Below are 17,693 nucleotides of genomic sequence, written 5' to 3' on the forward strand. Positions count from 1 at the left end.
AACTTTTATCAGTACTATTTCATTGATTAATTCTTTCATCTTAATAACTCAAGGTGCAGGGCGTAAAATGACCACGATTAAATCTTCTCAAATGTACATGATCATACTTACAGGGAATTTGTATTGTCCAATCTATCTTGGATGCACTTTTTGGGGATGTTACAGGAAACAAGTATGCAGGGAAAATCCATACTGAGTCTGGGAATCCTTGGTCTCAGAACATGTGTCAAATAAAAGGATTTTTAAAAAAGTCATACAATTCTTAATCATTGTAATATTTTATTTAAACAAAACATATAACAACCAATAATATTTTAATATAACCACAATAATAAAAAAGAAATAAATCATTTAGTTATTCCATCTTTAGCGTAAACACAAACACTCAATAAATGTATACTAATAGCTCAAAAAGAAGTGGGGACTTAAATTATGCATGGTCACTACATCAGTTATATTACACCTGAATGCACTTGAAACACATTTCGTAGTCCATAAATATATCATATTAATGAGACAAACTGTTCACCTTATGCCTACACAAAATCCTAGAATCCTGGAAGGACAATAAGGCACATATTAGAAACCTTGTTCATATAGTTATGTCATGCTTTCATACTACAGATCCAAGAATTGTATGCAACAGCTACATTGAAATCAATTATCAGCTAAGTAATATGCAAAAAATAGGCCAATGTGCATGCTTCAAAAGACAGGTAACATTGAAAAGACAGGTTAATATAAGAGCAGGAAAGAGAGAAACATTTGGTATGGCCGTCTGGATTTCGACTACTTGCCATTATTTCTATGGTAAAGTGCATAATATTTGTTGTATTGGACGGAATCACAATATGATTACAGTCGGGTGGTGTCTGGGGGGGAGGAGGAGCTCATGGACAATAATATCACCAAAGATAAAATCCTTTGGTTTACACAGATCAATTATTGCCAGTTGGGTGTAACAGTCCTGTCCGGTCGTCATTTAAATAACCAATATCAGTAAGTGAGATGCTAACATACCTTCTGCTCATTTATACATCAAATCTGCAGTGCAAGAAGTAAAAGACTAAATGATGTAAGGTTTTACTTGAAATTGAGCAGGTAAACATACCATTGTTTAACAAATATGAGACTGAATCTGCCCCATAAAAAGACTCTGAGAGCTTTCTATTCCATTGAAATGTGGATTGTTATGATCATGTCAGGAAAAAAAACATTGGTCCTGTGTTGTATAATGTTAAATGATTGTTCGGGTATTACTATGTCATGGACTGGCATGACACAGCAGGCACTGGGTGAAAACTGTAAGGAAGCATAGAAATATTTTTTAAAAATAACAAAACAAATGATATATATATATATATTTATATTGGGCTAGACGATATGAAAGATTTTTAGCAAAATGCGTAGAATAAGCATAAGGCATATTGTCAAATGTATTCATACAAAACAATATGGTACTTAACATTCAGTATAAATGAACGATGAGAAAAAATTGTAAAAAAAAATCTATTTGTTCACATACTTCTTCCGTCATTTGTAACTATTGTCAGTTTTCCCCACAAACAAATCAAAATGATACAAAGTGTCATAGAAAAATGTTGAACTGTGAGTTATAATTCATCATCATTTGCATTTCTGCATCGACGGTTGTCTTTTCATCTCTACAAATAAGGCACCGATTCCCTTTCCGTGGTCTGACAGCATAAATGAAACAAAGTGATGACACATGACAGATAATTTTGTCCCATTAGCTTGTCCATGCACGTATACATAACATTAACAGCACACTCCAAATGAAGATTGTCATTTGTCAATTAAGGCAAGCCTTGACCTTGATATCACTTCCCATTTGTACAAATAATATTACATATATACTTACATAATTCTAAAAGATATGCATACATTGCCAGGCAATCAAATTGAATCTGCAGAGAGTCATTGAAGCAGAGGGAACAGATTGCAATGTTGAACTGATGGGGTATCTTGGTCATGGCGGCTCTTCATCTTCTGGATCTTCTCTCGTTTGTACGTATTGTTTTTAGTTGATAGTTGTGTAAGTGTTTACTCCTTCTGCACAACATGTAATCAATGATCTATGCATGAGTGTGAACGGAAATGCTGGAAAGGTCATTCCTGATGATCTCGTTAACTGTGGAAACAAAAAAGCACTGGGTCATTTTTCTACACCAACGCTGGTGTTCGTGTGATTTTACTGAGAGTTTACAGGTCACATTATTGATTTAAAAAAAGAGTGTAACTTTTTATGGCAAAACATTTGAATGGTAGCGTGTTTGTGTTTATTTTAACAAGAGATTTTAAGTTCAGACAATTATTATTCCCCCATCAGCTATTACAAATCTTTAATACCTGGTAATGACATAAACTAGATATTTCCAGCTACCAAGCAATTACTATTCACTCAGTATAATGGGAACATTTCCCAAACCTGTTTCATTGGATTTTTCACTGACAAACTTATAGGACATGACTCAGTAAGGATGCTGTACACATCTCACACCATCTCACATAAAAACAAGAAATTGGTGGAGTTCAGAAATACCACAACCATGGCATCCAAACAATCTTGTACTTTAAAAGTCATATCGGTCCCTTACACACATCTCTTTACACATGTCATCCTCATGTCTTTCCTGTGCCCGAGCCTTTCCCACAGTCAGCAGGCACAGATCAGCCCGCTGCCTTTATCTGCTTTGTATTCTTTGGCAAAACAGAGGGAAGTGACCGAGAAGATGGCGAAGACCTTGGGCCCCTGCAGCTCAACACAAACAAGAAGCTCCCTGCTTTTAAAGCTGGTTGCGATAAAGTTTACTGATGTAGACAGAGACAGACGGGGTCTACTAGCGAAGAGTCAAGACAGGAAATCCACCCACCTTAAGGCAGTGTGTTATTACAAGATACTATTTGGTGACACGCTAATTCAGTCAGGTGAGTCATTTAAATAAGAAACAACATGAGAAAGTCACTGGACAATTCAAGAGGCATGAGTGCGTAATCCATAAATGAGGTGAATTCTATAATTTTGAGTCTAGTATGTGATAAATGTCTATGGTATATTTTGTAATGTATTGTTTAAATTTGCAACACAGTTTCTATTGTTTTTGGAACTGATCATAAATCATAAAAATAGAAACATCAAAGATTCCACCTTGAAAAACACTAGCGCACACACACACAAACACACAATATGGGACTCACCTCCCGCATCAGGAGGAACTCCCATTGGAAAAACACAACCTGTGCCAACACTGCAAGCTGTTTTGAACTCTATTTGGCTCAACAGTCATTTACACGCTCAGGGTTATTATTAGCTCTCCCATTGCAGGGCATGAAGGAAGTACGCACATGTTAAACAATTAAACCTTCCCACTTTTATATGGATCCTTATCTCTGCATCCAATCGGAGAAACAGCTCCCGTTAATTCTGAGGCAGGAAGGGGGAATCCAAGAGTTTGGCATTAAAAAATGAGTGTGTGTGTTGTTTGAGGGTAAATTTCATGTTATTTTTGAACTTTAAACTAAGGTTTCTTCCATTTTCTGCTTCCATTAGCATACTTTCCACTGTCACTAATGGTATTGTTCCATTCTGTGAATCTGGTGTTTGCGTGGCACAAAATGTGCAAGTGTAAGAATACAAAACAAATACGCAGAATGTGGTCAAATGTAATACCTAAAGAAATCACCAAAAACCTTATTTTGAACTGTTTACTGTGGTACTTTTTATGCAGTGTAGGAGGCAGCGCCTTCTCAGAAATTGTGACAAAGATCAAGCCCCTCTCCATCCCAGTTTTTGGCATGAAGTTAAAGATAACAAAAGGACAAAGTCAGGTATGTGTCATGGCAGACATGTGAAAACATTTAATTTGGGAATCAATCTCACCTCTGAAGTGACTAGATAACCTCAAATATGCAGCATTAAGGAACGCAGTCAGACATGCTTGGGAACATTTTGTTCTACGTGGAATCTGGCTGCAAAATGTCATTCTATTTCATAATAGGCAAAGACAGGTGGACCTTTTTAAAACTATGGCAATTTTTCATTTTATGTTGGAACTAATTAATCGTGTCATATCAGTGTACAGCTGGGTAAACATATTTGGTTTGGTTGTTTTTTTTTCTCCGACTTAGTTCAGGAGTGCTGTCTAATCATGGAAAGCCGTAACTGAGAGGATACACTCATGAATAAACAAAAACAGTGGAAAAATGAACTGCATTAATCCCCTGGTGCAAAAAGAACAACATGTCACATTAGACTGACTCAAGCTTTTGTGACATTGTTCATTAGTAGCAGAGCTTTTGCACCATTGGGCCGACCTGTCACGACAGATATTGGCATTCCGTGCACAACCGTGAGTTACAAATATTAAACAGACATTAAAAGAGACACAAAAATATGCATGTATTTAACAGACATTCACTATAGTACTATAAGTGTATTGTGTATTGAATAGGTAAATGAGCCTGGTACATATTCAAAACACCTTGCAATTTAAAAGTGGTAATAAAACCAACATTAAAGTTTAAGGCATGCTGAACAAAAATAGATCAGCTTGAAAAAAACAAACAAATTAAATAAAAAGACACAAGGCCGTGTCAGTGGGAGTTTGTTCAGGTTCTAATAAGATAATGTAATCTAGTCAATGAGTTAGAGCACTAATCCGACAACAAGACTTGGACATTGTTAATGCTAATTAAGGCCAATTGCATACCTGTCAACCGCGACCAATTACTCCCTTTTAATAACGATTGCAATTCCCCTTATTAAGTCATAATAAACCGTACAATTGCTATGTGGCACATATTTACTCACATAGGGTGTGCTTAAAAGTCTAACATTTTCCCCAAAGTGGATGTACTAGTGCCCAGTCAGTCAGTGCGCCTTTTGTATGCAATAAATTCAAGATTCTGTAGATGTCACTGTATGATTCTAACGACTTGACTGTCTGGTTTCATTGCTTGTTGACGCACTGTGTGGAAGGGGAATGCGCGTGCGCATATCATGCTTGAAGCATGACAATATTAGCAGTCGATCATTACGTTTTTGTCTTCTACCAGTAAAGGAGACGATCCGGATTAGGTAAAATGAGATCAATTTTACAAAAAACGGACTGTACAAAAAGTTGTTATACGGCAAACACAATGTGAAATGATGAAAAAACGTATAAAATACGAGGAAACCGTATAAGTTGACAGGTATGCTTCTGCCACATTATTTTGTGGCTCTACCCAGAGGAACACAACAGGATATATTTAAACCTTTTAATCTTTTGTCTCACCCAATGTAAATTGACCTTGTTTTAAAAAGCACCATTATTTGCTGTAAAAATAAATCAATCAATCGCTGACATATACCTCAAATTTGGCATCCTCGTCATTGCATGCTGGTTATTGTTTTACTGAATTGCTCCTTCTGTAACTCCACCCATCCATTCATGCAGTCAAGATTCAAACCTACAATCAATCTCTTGACTGAGATGCTTAAATGCAAACCCTATATCATTGTGTTGCACTTCTGTAGAACAATCCAAAATTGAATCTATTATAAAAAGAAAGCATAATTGTTGGTCATTGCTAATGTTAGAATGATGTCAAAGTGGCTTTTTTGACTATTACGTCTCAAGTACTGCAGGGCTCAGCGACGGCAGACTGAACCGAACTATAGATATTAAATGCAGTTTATGTTATCAAGTTCTGGGTTTAAGAACAACAACACTCCTGCAAACTATTCCAGACCTTTTATTCCCATGCAAAATTAATTAGAAGATCGCTCAAGGGCAGAGACACCAGCTGTATCATTAAAGCAAATTAATTCACGCCACAACCCAGGTGAATATGTGATAATGAAATGCGTATCTCACTCATTCTTTTGTCAAGACTACAAGAGTACATAATTTTTGGTTTCTCCAAGCAAAGCCCAGCGCAGTAAGCACCCCGTCTTAGTTTCTCTCGTTTTACGGTAATTTCAATTTTCTTAAGCCATTTTCTTTGATCAAGTAATTAAGAAAACAGCATATTTATCCACTCTTTAGCCATAATTAACAAAACTGTTTACAAAAATGTAACCCTAATGCTTTGGCGACTTGGTACTTGGTAAAATATATTTTTCCAGAACTTCCACTCTGCATTATGCCATGGATTCAGCCTCCAGCTGACTGGTCTTTGCCTAGACTGTTAGTAATGACTGTTTAATAACATTGGGGCTTTTTTAAAACGCAGTGGATAGTATGTGGTCTTAAGGTCCCACAGTAACTCAGAGAATTCCACAGATGAAACATGATCTTCAGCTAAATCAGTTGTAAATGGTAATGAGCTGGTTTGAGAGTGACGTTACCTTCCGTCGGCTTCTGAAATGATCTCAGAAAGTAGCACCTCTGACCTAATGGCTGTAACAGAGGTTTCCTGCCAGGGACTTCTGTTCTTACATTTAGTCTCAGGATACCCGAGGAGAACAGGGCATCTTGCTGAACTTTGCTCACTTTCACTGCAGGAATAACGTTTCAGCTGTGTTGGGGTCATTGACTTTCATGCTGTAGTGAAGGCTGATGTTTCCTATGTTTTCCCAACACTTGCACATTATGAAATCAGCCTTGTGAGAAAGGTGGTAGCTTCCTTCTTTTGTGGTACTTCAGTTATCGCATCTAAGGAAGTGTGCTTGTGTCATAGAATCTGGATAATACAGTATGAACACTACTCGCAAGAGTCAAAAGGGGACTGTTAAGACAAAGTTAAACCTCATATGAACTTCATTTGGAATTGATTTGGTAGGGAAGCCAAACTAAAGATCCAACTTGCCGGAGAGACAATTGAATTTCCTGCTACATATTGCTTTTGTTTCCCCACTATATCAAATCTTCTCTAGGCTTCAGCAGAAACACTTAATGGACAATTTGCTCCCTCCTACACAGACACACACGACTCAAATGGCTGGGTGGAGAGACTGACAATGTCACTTATCCTGTACTGATAACAATATGGTGAAACACGACAAGGGGTTAAGGGTTTAGAGCAGTGGTCCCCAATCTATTCCAGAAAGGGCTGCAGTGGGTGTGGGTTTTTGTTCCAACCTGAAAGAGGAAACCTCTCCACCAATCTGGTATCCTAGAAAGTGCAATCAGTGGATTGCATTCAGGTGCTTCTTTTTTCAGCAGAAACCTCATTGGTAAACCTGTTTGTGTTGGATCGGTTGAAACAAAAACCTGCACCCACAGCGGCCCTCGAGGACCGGTTTGGAGACGTCTGGTTGAGAGGATGAAAATAGTCCAGAATAATAATATGAAATATCATTTTAAAATGACCTCAAACAAATGGTATGTAATTTTAAGTATGCATATTTCAAAACAACTAATGTGAAAGAGACAAAGTGTTCCATGAATACATCACCATGATGAAGCACTTCATAAATCAATTAAGGTTTGCAGGTCGACAGTTTCTAATCTGTCATTGTAATCCCGTTGGGTTTAATGATATGATGATATATAGAGAGAGTGGAGTTCATCTCCAAAACATTGTTCAAGTGATATGCCCAAGTCTTCCCATGTGGAAACACTTAGTTTAGCACTTATATTTGGAGGATGGAGGCATTAAAATGGTGTATTAACTGAAGCAGTTTGAGGACCAATGTGTGCCCAGGCCACAAAAGATTAGGAAAAATACTCATAAATCCTAATTTATTCACATTAGCACATCACTATACAAAACAATTAACTTCACAACTGTCATGTACATGCCAAATCTGATGATGAAGTTTTGATTCTTAATTGTGGAACAGGTTTAACCAATTAGAAGTATTATGGCTAATGATGTGTAAAAAAAACAACAGACAGAAAATAATCTAATATATGCAAAGAGCTGAGCTATTAGTTTTCTTCTTTTTTCAATTTCAGATTTTCTTTTTCGGACTTTTAAGTTCTCATTGGGCTTGCAGTGATTTTTTTCTGCATATTCCAGTTTACTTCAACATTCCAAAAACATGCGTGGTGGTTTCATTGGTGACTGACTCTATTTAAAGCAGACTTAGGCAAATGTGCAAAGGTGTTCAATTCAAATTTTGAAAATACTGCAACCATCCAATTTGACCAATATTCCTAATTAGATTATAGAGCTAAATTGAAATTTCCACCTCTGCTGTGCTTGTTTTGGTTGCAGTGGTGTGTAACCATTGTCTTTAATCATGCACTCAACTAATGTGCCCCTCCCTGTCTCACCTCCCTCTGTGTCTCATAGCATCACTTCCTCCTCCTCTTCATCTTTTCATTTCCTTCAAGACCCAGGAGACTGCGGGTGTGCCCGTGAGAGGGGAGTCCCAGGGAGGATAAGGAAGAGGTGTTTACATCATGGCTGCTGCTTTCCAATAATCCCCTCACTACTCTACGAGGCATTAAATGATTGAGCAGTCAATTTTAGGCTATTTTGGGCAAAAAGTAATGGTTGAATGGAAACGTAAGACACTTTAACATAAAAATAAAAAATAAAAAATACATTATTTATAAAGATGAAGTGTTTATGTTAACACAAACTGGTCTCTCAGATTTAGTAGTGGCTCAGCCTTTTGTCAAGCCATAAAACCGTCAAGATTCTGCTAGTTAGGAAACCAATTTTAAGAAAAGTCTGCTAAAACGTTATAGCTTAATTTAGAGTTATTCACCAGAAGCTCAAATGCTGACATTTCAGTGCAGACTAACATTTAATGAGTTTGAATGTAATAGTTTTACTTAATTACCTTGCACTTACCTAGTTTACCACTTCAAAGTATCAGGACCTTGCTCATCTCAGTTTACTGGTTATATTTTTATATATTTATTTCTTTATTTTTATTTATATATGGCAGCCTGATGGGTGAGTGGATAGCGCGTCGGCCTCACAGTTTTGGGGTCCTGGGTTCAAATCCAGATCGGTCCACCTGTGTGGAGTTTGCATGTTTTCTCCGGGCCATTCATGCTCACAATCCTATTTAGGGACATTTTAGAGTGTCCAACCAGCCTACCATGTATGTTTTTGGGATGTGGGAGGAAACCGGAGTACTCGGAGAACAGGAAGGTCCGACCTTGGGATTGAACCTTCCATGTCAGGACTATGAGGCCAACACGCCAACCACTCATACACCGGGCTTGCCTGTACATACATAAAACCTTTTTTTTTTAGTTATACAGGTCATCTGGGTCTTATTTTGTTTTATATCACAGAAACCTGGGATTTGTTGGAATTTGTTCTGACTTTTTATATTCAAAGTACAGTGAAGAAAGGACGCAACTATAGATTTGACAAATGAGAGGAGACAGATTAAAAGTTTTTGTATGGCTCATTACCAACATGTGCATGATAAAATATCTCAACCATCTTATAAACTCACATTAACTGATTTTGAATAAGAAACGCATGCTCCTGTGGAGGCTGAGGCAGAATATGAGCATGCTGAAACAATCATACTTAGGCCAGTTTCTCTCATCTAAATAGGAACTTGGCTGAGTGAAGGGTAGAATGATTTATAATTGCTTTTGCGTATTTGCTTAAGCTTCTTTAAATCACCTGTTGCAAGTTAGTTGTAAGGTGGGATTTTGAAATTGTTTTATTTTATTTATACACAGAGAAACAGGATTCTCTCTGTCCAGCAAGGTTAACCTCAGTGCACGCTTTATTGTTCACTATCCATCATAGACAGATGGCTTCGACTGACTCCCTTCTGGATCTTTTTTTTTTAGGGGGGGGGGTGTCTATGTGTAACAAAAGTGTTACTTTTGGTTAGCATTTATTAAATCACTACTTGTAGTGATTGGTTTTGGGTCAAGTGTGTTCTGATTTGTAACACCACTTTTCACAAAATATTTCAATGTTTCTGGAAAAAAATCTTCCATATATAACCAGTAAAAAGCCTCATGAGTTCACTTTTTTAATAGCTTTGGGGATTTTACTGGATGTGATAGTTTTTTCAGTTTAATACAGTAATCCCTCGATTATCGCAGTTAATGTAGACCAGACATGGTCACGATAAACGAAAAACCGCGAAGTGGGGTCACTCCAATTGAAAAAATATACAGACGCTCCCCTACTTACGAACGCAATTGGTTCCGAGCGATTGTTCATAAGTTGAATTTGTTTGTAAGTAGATTCAGTGCTATATTTTGTATTCTAATTTATGTTTAAGGCCGATACAAGTATATTGAAGGTTTATATAAGTGCATTTGTATGTTTAAGGCTTGTATAAGTAACACGCATTGGTTTGTACTGAAAATTTTTTTTTTAATAAAATGGAGAGAATATGTACAGTACTGTAGAGAGAGAGAGATTTATGTATTAGAAACTGGCCAAAAGAAGCGACCTAATGACGATTGCACAGTTTTCTTCTTTTTTTCATCATAAATGATGCGGTAGCACTGTATGGCATCATTCAATTGATTTGCAAACTTTGTGCAACGTTCAATATTTGGGTCCTGCTGCTCGATCTTTCTGTTTATAAATGGTACTGACGGTCGAACGATTCAATGCCCGTGAAACGCTCACCACTCTCACGCGCATCAGGCTTCGTTATTGTTGCCACTCGTTTCAAATGAAATGGCTTGCCTCTTCCTTGCAACTCCCTCAATAGAAGCCTTTAGCTTTTTACCAACCATATTCAATATTGGATGCATGAGATATTTAATGATACAAATGAAAAAGGTTCTTTGCACACTGGAGATACATTCACGCACTTCCGCATTGCAACGAAGAAGAAGGTAGATGCTGGGTGAGCTGAGCTCTCACAGCGCCAGGCGTCGGTATTAGCGGCGGAAAGAAATACTACTCCGAAAAAGGCGCGAAATACAAAATTGGACTTGCGAACATTTTTGGACTTAAACGCAATTTGCAGACATGTTCGTATGTACCGTTGTTCGTAAGTTAAAATGTTCGTAAGTAGGGGAGCGTCTGTATATAGTAAGGCTTTTTTCTTTAAAAAATCGACATAGTATAGTAAGGCTAAGAAAGTCGGAGAATAAATCTGACTTCTGATTCTTCTCCTAGTTATTGCTGTGGTCCAGTGGCAAAAATATTGGTTCAGAACTTGAGGTGGGAATCAGGAGTGAGTTCAATTCCACTCTTTGCAATTCACAAATTGTTTATTGAGGAAATGAAAAGGATAAATATAACTTCCAATCATTCATTTCAGAAGTCACTGTGGTCCAGTTGCAAAGACAAATGGTCAGAACTTCTGGTGGACTCAAGTTCAAATCAGGAGTGAGTTCAATTCCACTCTTTGCAATTCTCAAATTGTTTATTGAGGTAATGAAAAGGATAGATATAACTTCCGATCTCATCATTTCAGAAGTCACTGTGGTCCAGTGACAAAGACAATGGGTCAGAACTTCAGGTGGACTCAAGTTCAAATCAGGAATGAGTTCAATTCCACTCTTTGCAATTCTTGAATTCTTTATTGAGGTAATGAAAAGGATAGATATAACTTCCAATCACATCATTTCAGAAGTCACTGTGGTCCAGTGGCAAAGACAATGGGTCAGAACTTCAGGTGGACTCCAGTTCAAATCAGGAATGAGTTCAATTCCACTCTTTGCAATTCTCAAACTGTTTATTTAGGTAATGAAAAGGATAAATATACCTTCCAATCTTGTATAGGCGGGCCGCCTCGTGGTGTAGTGGGTCAGTCACCTGCCTGCGACATGGGTGTTGAGGGTTCACGTTCCGGTCTCGCCAGTCAACAACTGTATGGTGTCGGCAGTCAGCCGAAGGCTGACTGTCGAACACCACCAGGAACCCCCCCCTCCCAACTGTCTTCCGGTCAGCCTTCGGCTGACCGGAAATATTGTTTTGCTGAAAAAAATGACTAAGTCTTTATTTGAATGAAAAAAGGATTACCCATTTACTGAACTACTAGTGTAGTGATTAGTCAAACAAGAGCGGGATTCGAACCCCATTTCCCACATGGCAGTCAAATCCACTAACTTGAGGTCTGTCTGACCCATTGTCTTTGCCACTGGACCACAGTGACTTCTGAAATAAGATGATTGGAAGTTATATTTATCATTTTCATCACCTCAATAAACAATTTGAGATTTGCAAAGAGTGGACTTGAACTCACTCCAGATTTGAACTTGTGTCCAACTTCTATTTCAACCCATTGTTCTTGCCACTGGACCACAGTGTCTTCTGAAATGATGTGATTGGAAGTTATATTTATCCTTTTCATTACCTCAATAAACAATTTGAGAATTGCAAAGAGTGGAATCAAACTCACTTCTGATTTGAACTTGAGTCCACCTGAAGTTCTGACCCATTGTCTTTGCCACTGCACCACAGTAAAGTTGGAAGTTGTATTTATCCTTTTCATTACCTCAATAAACAATTTGAGAATTGCAAAGAGTGGAATCAAACTCACTTCTGATTTGAACTTGAGTCCACCTGAAGTTCTGACCCATTGTCTTTGCCACTGCACCACAGTAAAGTTGGAAGTTGTATTTATCCTTTTCATTACCTCAATAAACAATTTGAGAATTGCAAAGAGTGGAATTGAACTCACTCATGATTCCCGCATCATGTTCTGACCCAATGATTTTGCCAGTGGACCACAGCAACAACTAGAAGGTGAAGAATCAGAAGTCAGATTTATTCTCCGACTCTCTTAGCCTTACTTGCTATGTCATTTTTTAAAGAAAAAAAGCCTTACTATACTATGTCGTTTTTTAAGAAAAGAAGCCTTACTGTACAATATCGTTTTTTAAGAAAAAAAGGCTTCCTCTACTATGTCGTTTTTCAAGAAAAAAAGCCATGCTATACTATGTCGTTTTTTAGGAAAAAAGCCTTACTATACTATGTCGTTTTTTAGGGAAAAAGCCTTCCTCTACTATGTCGTTTTTCAAGAAAAAAAGCCATGCTATACTATGTCGTTTTTTAGGGGGAAAAAGCCATACTATACTGTGTCGTTTTTTAAGAAAAAAAGCCTTACTATACTATGTCGTTTTTTAAGAAAAAAGCCTTACTATACATGGTCTTTTTTGTAAATAAAAAGCCTTACTATACTATGTCGTTTTTAAAGAAAAAAAAAGCCTTACTATACTGTGTCGTTTTTAAAGAAAATAAGCCTTACTATACTATGTCGTCTTTAAAGAAAAAAGCCTATACTATGTTGTTTTTTAAGAAAAAAGCCTTACTATACTATGTCGTTTTTTACGAAAAAAAGCCTTACAATACTATGTCGTTGTTTTAAAGAAAAAAGCCTTACAATACTATGTCATTTTTTAAGAAAAAAAGCCTTACTATACTATGTCGTCTTTTAAGAAAAACGCTTTACTGTACATGGTCGTTTTTTTTAAATAAAAAAGCCTTACTATACATGGTCATTTTTTAATAAAAACCCTTAATATACATGGTCATTTTTAAAGAAAAAAGCCTGACTATATATACATAGTATTTATTTTTTAAACAAATAAAAGCTTTACTTTACATAGACCACTTTTTTTAAAGAAAAAGCCTTACGATGTCCAGCCATTCAAGTCATTTTGCATGCCAGCTTTACGTTTGTACCAAATCTCGGGGTATTCTTTGCTCAGTTATGAAGCACGTCTAATAAGATGAATAAATATTTGACATTATCGTCGACAAGGAAAAAGAGTGTCGCCAAACTTTCATCAAAACATATACAGACGCTCCCCTACTTACGAACGCAATTGGTTCCGAGCGATTGTTCATAAGTTGAATTTGTTTGTAAGTTGATTCAGTGCTATATTTTGTATTATAATTTATGTTTAAGGCCGATATAAGTATATTGAAGGTTTATATAAGTGCATTTGTATGTTTAAGGCTTGTATAAGCAACACGCATTGGTTTGTACTGAAAAAAAAACATTTAATAAAATGGAGAGAATATGTACAGTACTGTAGAGAGAGAGATTTATGTATTAGAAACTGGCCAAAAGAAGCGACCTAATGACGATTGCACAGTTTTCTTCTTTTTTTCATCATAAATGATGCGGTAGCACTGTATGGCATCATTCAATTGATTTGCAAACTTTGTGCAACGTTCAATATTTGGGTCCTGCTGCTCGATCTTTCTGTTTATAAATGGTACTGACGGTCGAACGATTCAATGCCCGTGAAACGCTCACCACTCTCACGCGCATCAAGCTTCGTTATTATTGCCACTCGTTTCAAATGAAATGGCTTGCCTCTTCCTTGCAACTCCTTCAATAGAAGCCTTTAGCTTTTTACCAACCATATTCAATATTGGATGGATGAGATATTTAATGATACAAATGAAAAAGGTTCTTTGCACACTGGAGATACATTCACGCACTTCCGCATTGCAACGAAGAAGAAGGTAGATGCTGGGTGAGCTGAGCTCTCACAGCGCCAGGCGTCGGTATTAGCGGCGGAAAGAAGTACTACTCCGAAAATGGCGCGAAATACAAAATCGGACTTGCGAACATTTTTGGACTTAAACGCAATTTGCAGACATGTTCGTATGTACCGTTGTTCGTAAGTTGAATGTTCGTAAGTAGGGAGCGTCTGTATATATATTTTTTGTTTAAGTTCAGTCCTACTAGCAAGCGGAGGACAGGGAAGTGGCTTCCACTTCCGAGTTTCAGCGTGGATTTTCACATTTTTATGAACTTTAATATATATATATATATATATATATATGTATATATGTATATATATATATGTATATATATATATATATATATATATATATATATGTATATATATATATGTATATATATATATATATATATATATATATATATATATATATATATATATGTATATATATATATATATATTTTTTTTTTTACTTCAGTGCTGAGTTCTAGTAGCAAGCAGAGGACAGGGGAGTGGCTTCCGCTTGGAAGTTTCAGCATGGATTTTCACATTTTTATGAACTTACAAAAAAATTAATTAACAAAATAATACTTTCCCGCAGAAAAAAAATGCTATGTAGTGAAGCCGCGATATTCGAGGGATTACTGTAAACACAGTTAAGAAAAAAGCTGACTTAAAATAAAAACAAAATGCTATACTGCAGAAGAAACAAAAGAGGGTGTGTAGGGTGTTTGACCTTTATTATTAAATCCAATTGTACTATTCAACTGTACTTCAAAATTTCTAAATGAATCATGACAACATTTAGTTTAATGAATTAATAAACACTTTATATTCATTAATCTGCAACCCTTGTGAGGATAAGTGTTTCAGAAATTGAATGAATAACCATTTAACATACATAAATTTAGGGGTTGAATGTAGTTTGTGCATTTCAATAGTGAATCTCTTTGTCAGACTATAAAAAAAGATTGGCAAGTCTTAAAATTGTTTTCCTATTTGTTAGAATGTTGTTTTGAAAGCAGCTGAGCATAGCTGAATACAATCAGGAGAGCCTAGGGTCCTTTTGAGTGTAATTGTTGTAGTGGGTCACAAGCCAACAGTAGGACACTTGCATTCTTCCCTCATCAAAAATAAATACTGTATGTTCACCTACAGTTTAATAGACCACATGTTGCAAAGAGATTAGTTATAATCTTTAATTTGGATGCATTTTATCACTCTTAGATTTCTTCATGATCATAGAGGGTACACTGGGTTAGCGTGCGTGTGCCTGTTTGTGTGTGTTCGGCAATGGGGCTAACTGCCAGGGAAAAATCACCAAGATGTCAAGCAACTTTCTTCCACCTCAGTTTTTCCTCTCTTTCTCTCTGTCTGCCTGTCTGTGTCTATGTCTCACGTCTTCATATGGCTGACCTGCTTCTCCTCATGCTCTTTGACTATTCCTGGACGTGAGGAGATGATGAAATTCCTCTGACCCTAAATTTTCCAGATTCCTACATTTAATTTAGGCCTGTCAGCACAATGAGTTTTAACATTTAAAAACTGTTCAAACTTATGAAACTGATTTTGGAAAGTTTGTAAAAGGAAAGCATGATCTAAAAAATGTTTTAATAGTTCCCTTTTGTGTTTAGCTGCCAATTTGAATGTTGACAGGGTGCTTAAAATACGGTAACATTTAAACTGTGTTTGTAAAAAAATTAAGCTTCCCTGAAACATTTTATCAGAGAATTGGATTTGAGATATAATAATTGCACTTGGAGAAGTAGAAGCTCTCACTGATGCTTTCAACATGCAGCCTAGACTACATGCTCTTTTTTTGACAATGGGAAGATAGGTTTTTGTATTTTTAAGTTATAAAACAGGGGTTCTTTGAGATCTAAAAAGAATGGTAAAAGATTTGACTAGCCGGTGACTCAACTCAACAACTATGTGACTTGACGTGACTTGGCTTGGGTTGACCCAACTCGAGTTGATTCGACATAACCTTGTGACGCGGCTCAACTTGACAGAATTTTTCTTGTGGATCTGTGGGTTCATCTTAATGTCCTGGGCCTTGCAATGACTTTTCCATTGCATATTTTCATTATCATCATTATCATATGATTCATTAAAAGCCAATGCATGGTTCCTGTTATTTTGCAGTATTTGTGGCATTTCCAGCAAGAGCTCCAGTGGTAGAGTATGCTTCTAATAACAAATAAAGTATTTTAGTCACTGTCATAGGGATTTGTTGAGGGTAGCACTGGACCTACCACGAAAAAAAATGTTCGGTCTATGTATGTACATACATAAATCAGGTACAGATAAGGAACTTAAAGAGGTCTTGGTAAAGTAAATACACTCCATGATCATCCTGTCAATGAAATCAACCACACTGACACATGTCATCTTCGCAGTTAGTAGCTTCTTGATCACAGATACTTTGTACACATTTGCACATCTAAGCCAAGCCACAGACCATGTCTGAGTTCTGACCCGCTACGATCTGTGTGTCTCTGTGGCTTTTCAACTTGTGTTCCCTCAACCTCAGAATGTGAGCCACGTAAACCAACCCTCTAAACGCTGTGTCAGGAGAAAGTGTATGCGATACGTCATGCGTGATTAACTTAAGAAACAGAGCTTCAAATATTTTGTGCGGCTTGAATTGACGGCGTTCTTGAGTGTTCTCCAATTGTACTTTCAAACACTATATCATTCTCTATCCAAAGTGTGCTGCTGCCTTTCTTCGCAGCTTGGGTGAACTTTACTAAATAAGTCACACTTTTCTCCCACCAGTCGCAAGTCTGTCAAAGTGATGACATTTTTTCCCCTCAGAATAATCACTAGTAGATCAGGATCTAGGAATCACACAATTTAGTTTCACATCCTAGACTAATGCTAAAATCAATGTATTCCGATAATTTCAGATGGTTTTTTTTTCCAAGCAGACATTCTTTGTCAGTGACTGTGGATATTATGACAGAGCAAGTAAAACCAGACCAGAGCCTCTGGTTCCTCTGCCAGGGCTGTGGTGCACACGCAGGCAAAAGCAAGCCAGCACAAATGGGCAATGAATGGATACTCTTCCCATTAATCTTTATGCATCTGATCAGGACTAAATGTTCCAAGTAATAAAAATGCATAATACTATGTGCAATGTGACACCATTGCCTCATTCACATCTAAACACTTAGACCCAGTCACTAGGTGAACATGCACAATTCTGACAATAGTGTCAAATATTTGGTACAAAAACGAAAGCTGACACCAGGAATTTAGTGGCCCTTAAAGGCTGGTGGTGATAAATGATATAACAAGACAATGTGGGTAATCTTAATGCCTTTCACTACACTTAATTGACATGATGGCCCAACTCTACAGCACATA

General features: G+C 36.9%; 1 protein-coding gene across 2 annotated transcripts in view; it reads right to left on the bottom strand.

Annotated features, from left to right (window-relative positions):
* Positions 1-342: 342 nt before the first annotated feature.
* The window catches only part of LOC144073585 (nuclear factor of activated T-cells, cytoplasmic 1-like), a 57,085-nt gene continuing 39,734 nt past the window's right edge, over positions 343-17,693 (bottom strand). For both annotated transcript variants that reach the window (XM_077599547.1, XM_077599546.1), the window contains one exon: positions 343-2,152. In XM_077599547.1, coding sequence (XP_077455673.1) covers positions 2,097-2,152 — 56 coding nt within the window. In that variant the 3' untranslated portion in view covers positions 343-2,096. The remainder of the gene's footprint in view (positions 2,153-17,693) is intronic.

The sequence above is a fragment of the Stigmatopora argus genome, chromosome 4 (assembly GCF_051989625.1).
Source record: "Stigmatopora argus isolate UIUO_Sarg chromosome 4, RoL_Sarg_1.0, whole genome shotgun sequence".
NCBI lineage: Eukaryota > Metazoa > Chordata > Actinopteri > Syngnathiformes > Syngnathidae > Stigmatopora > Stigmatopora argus.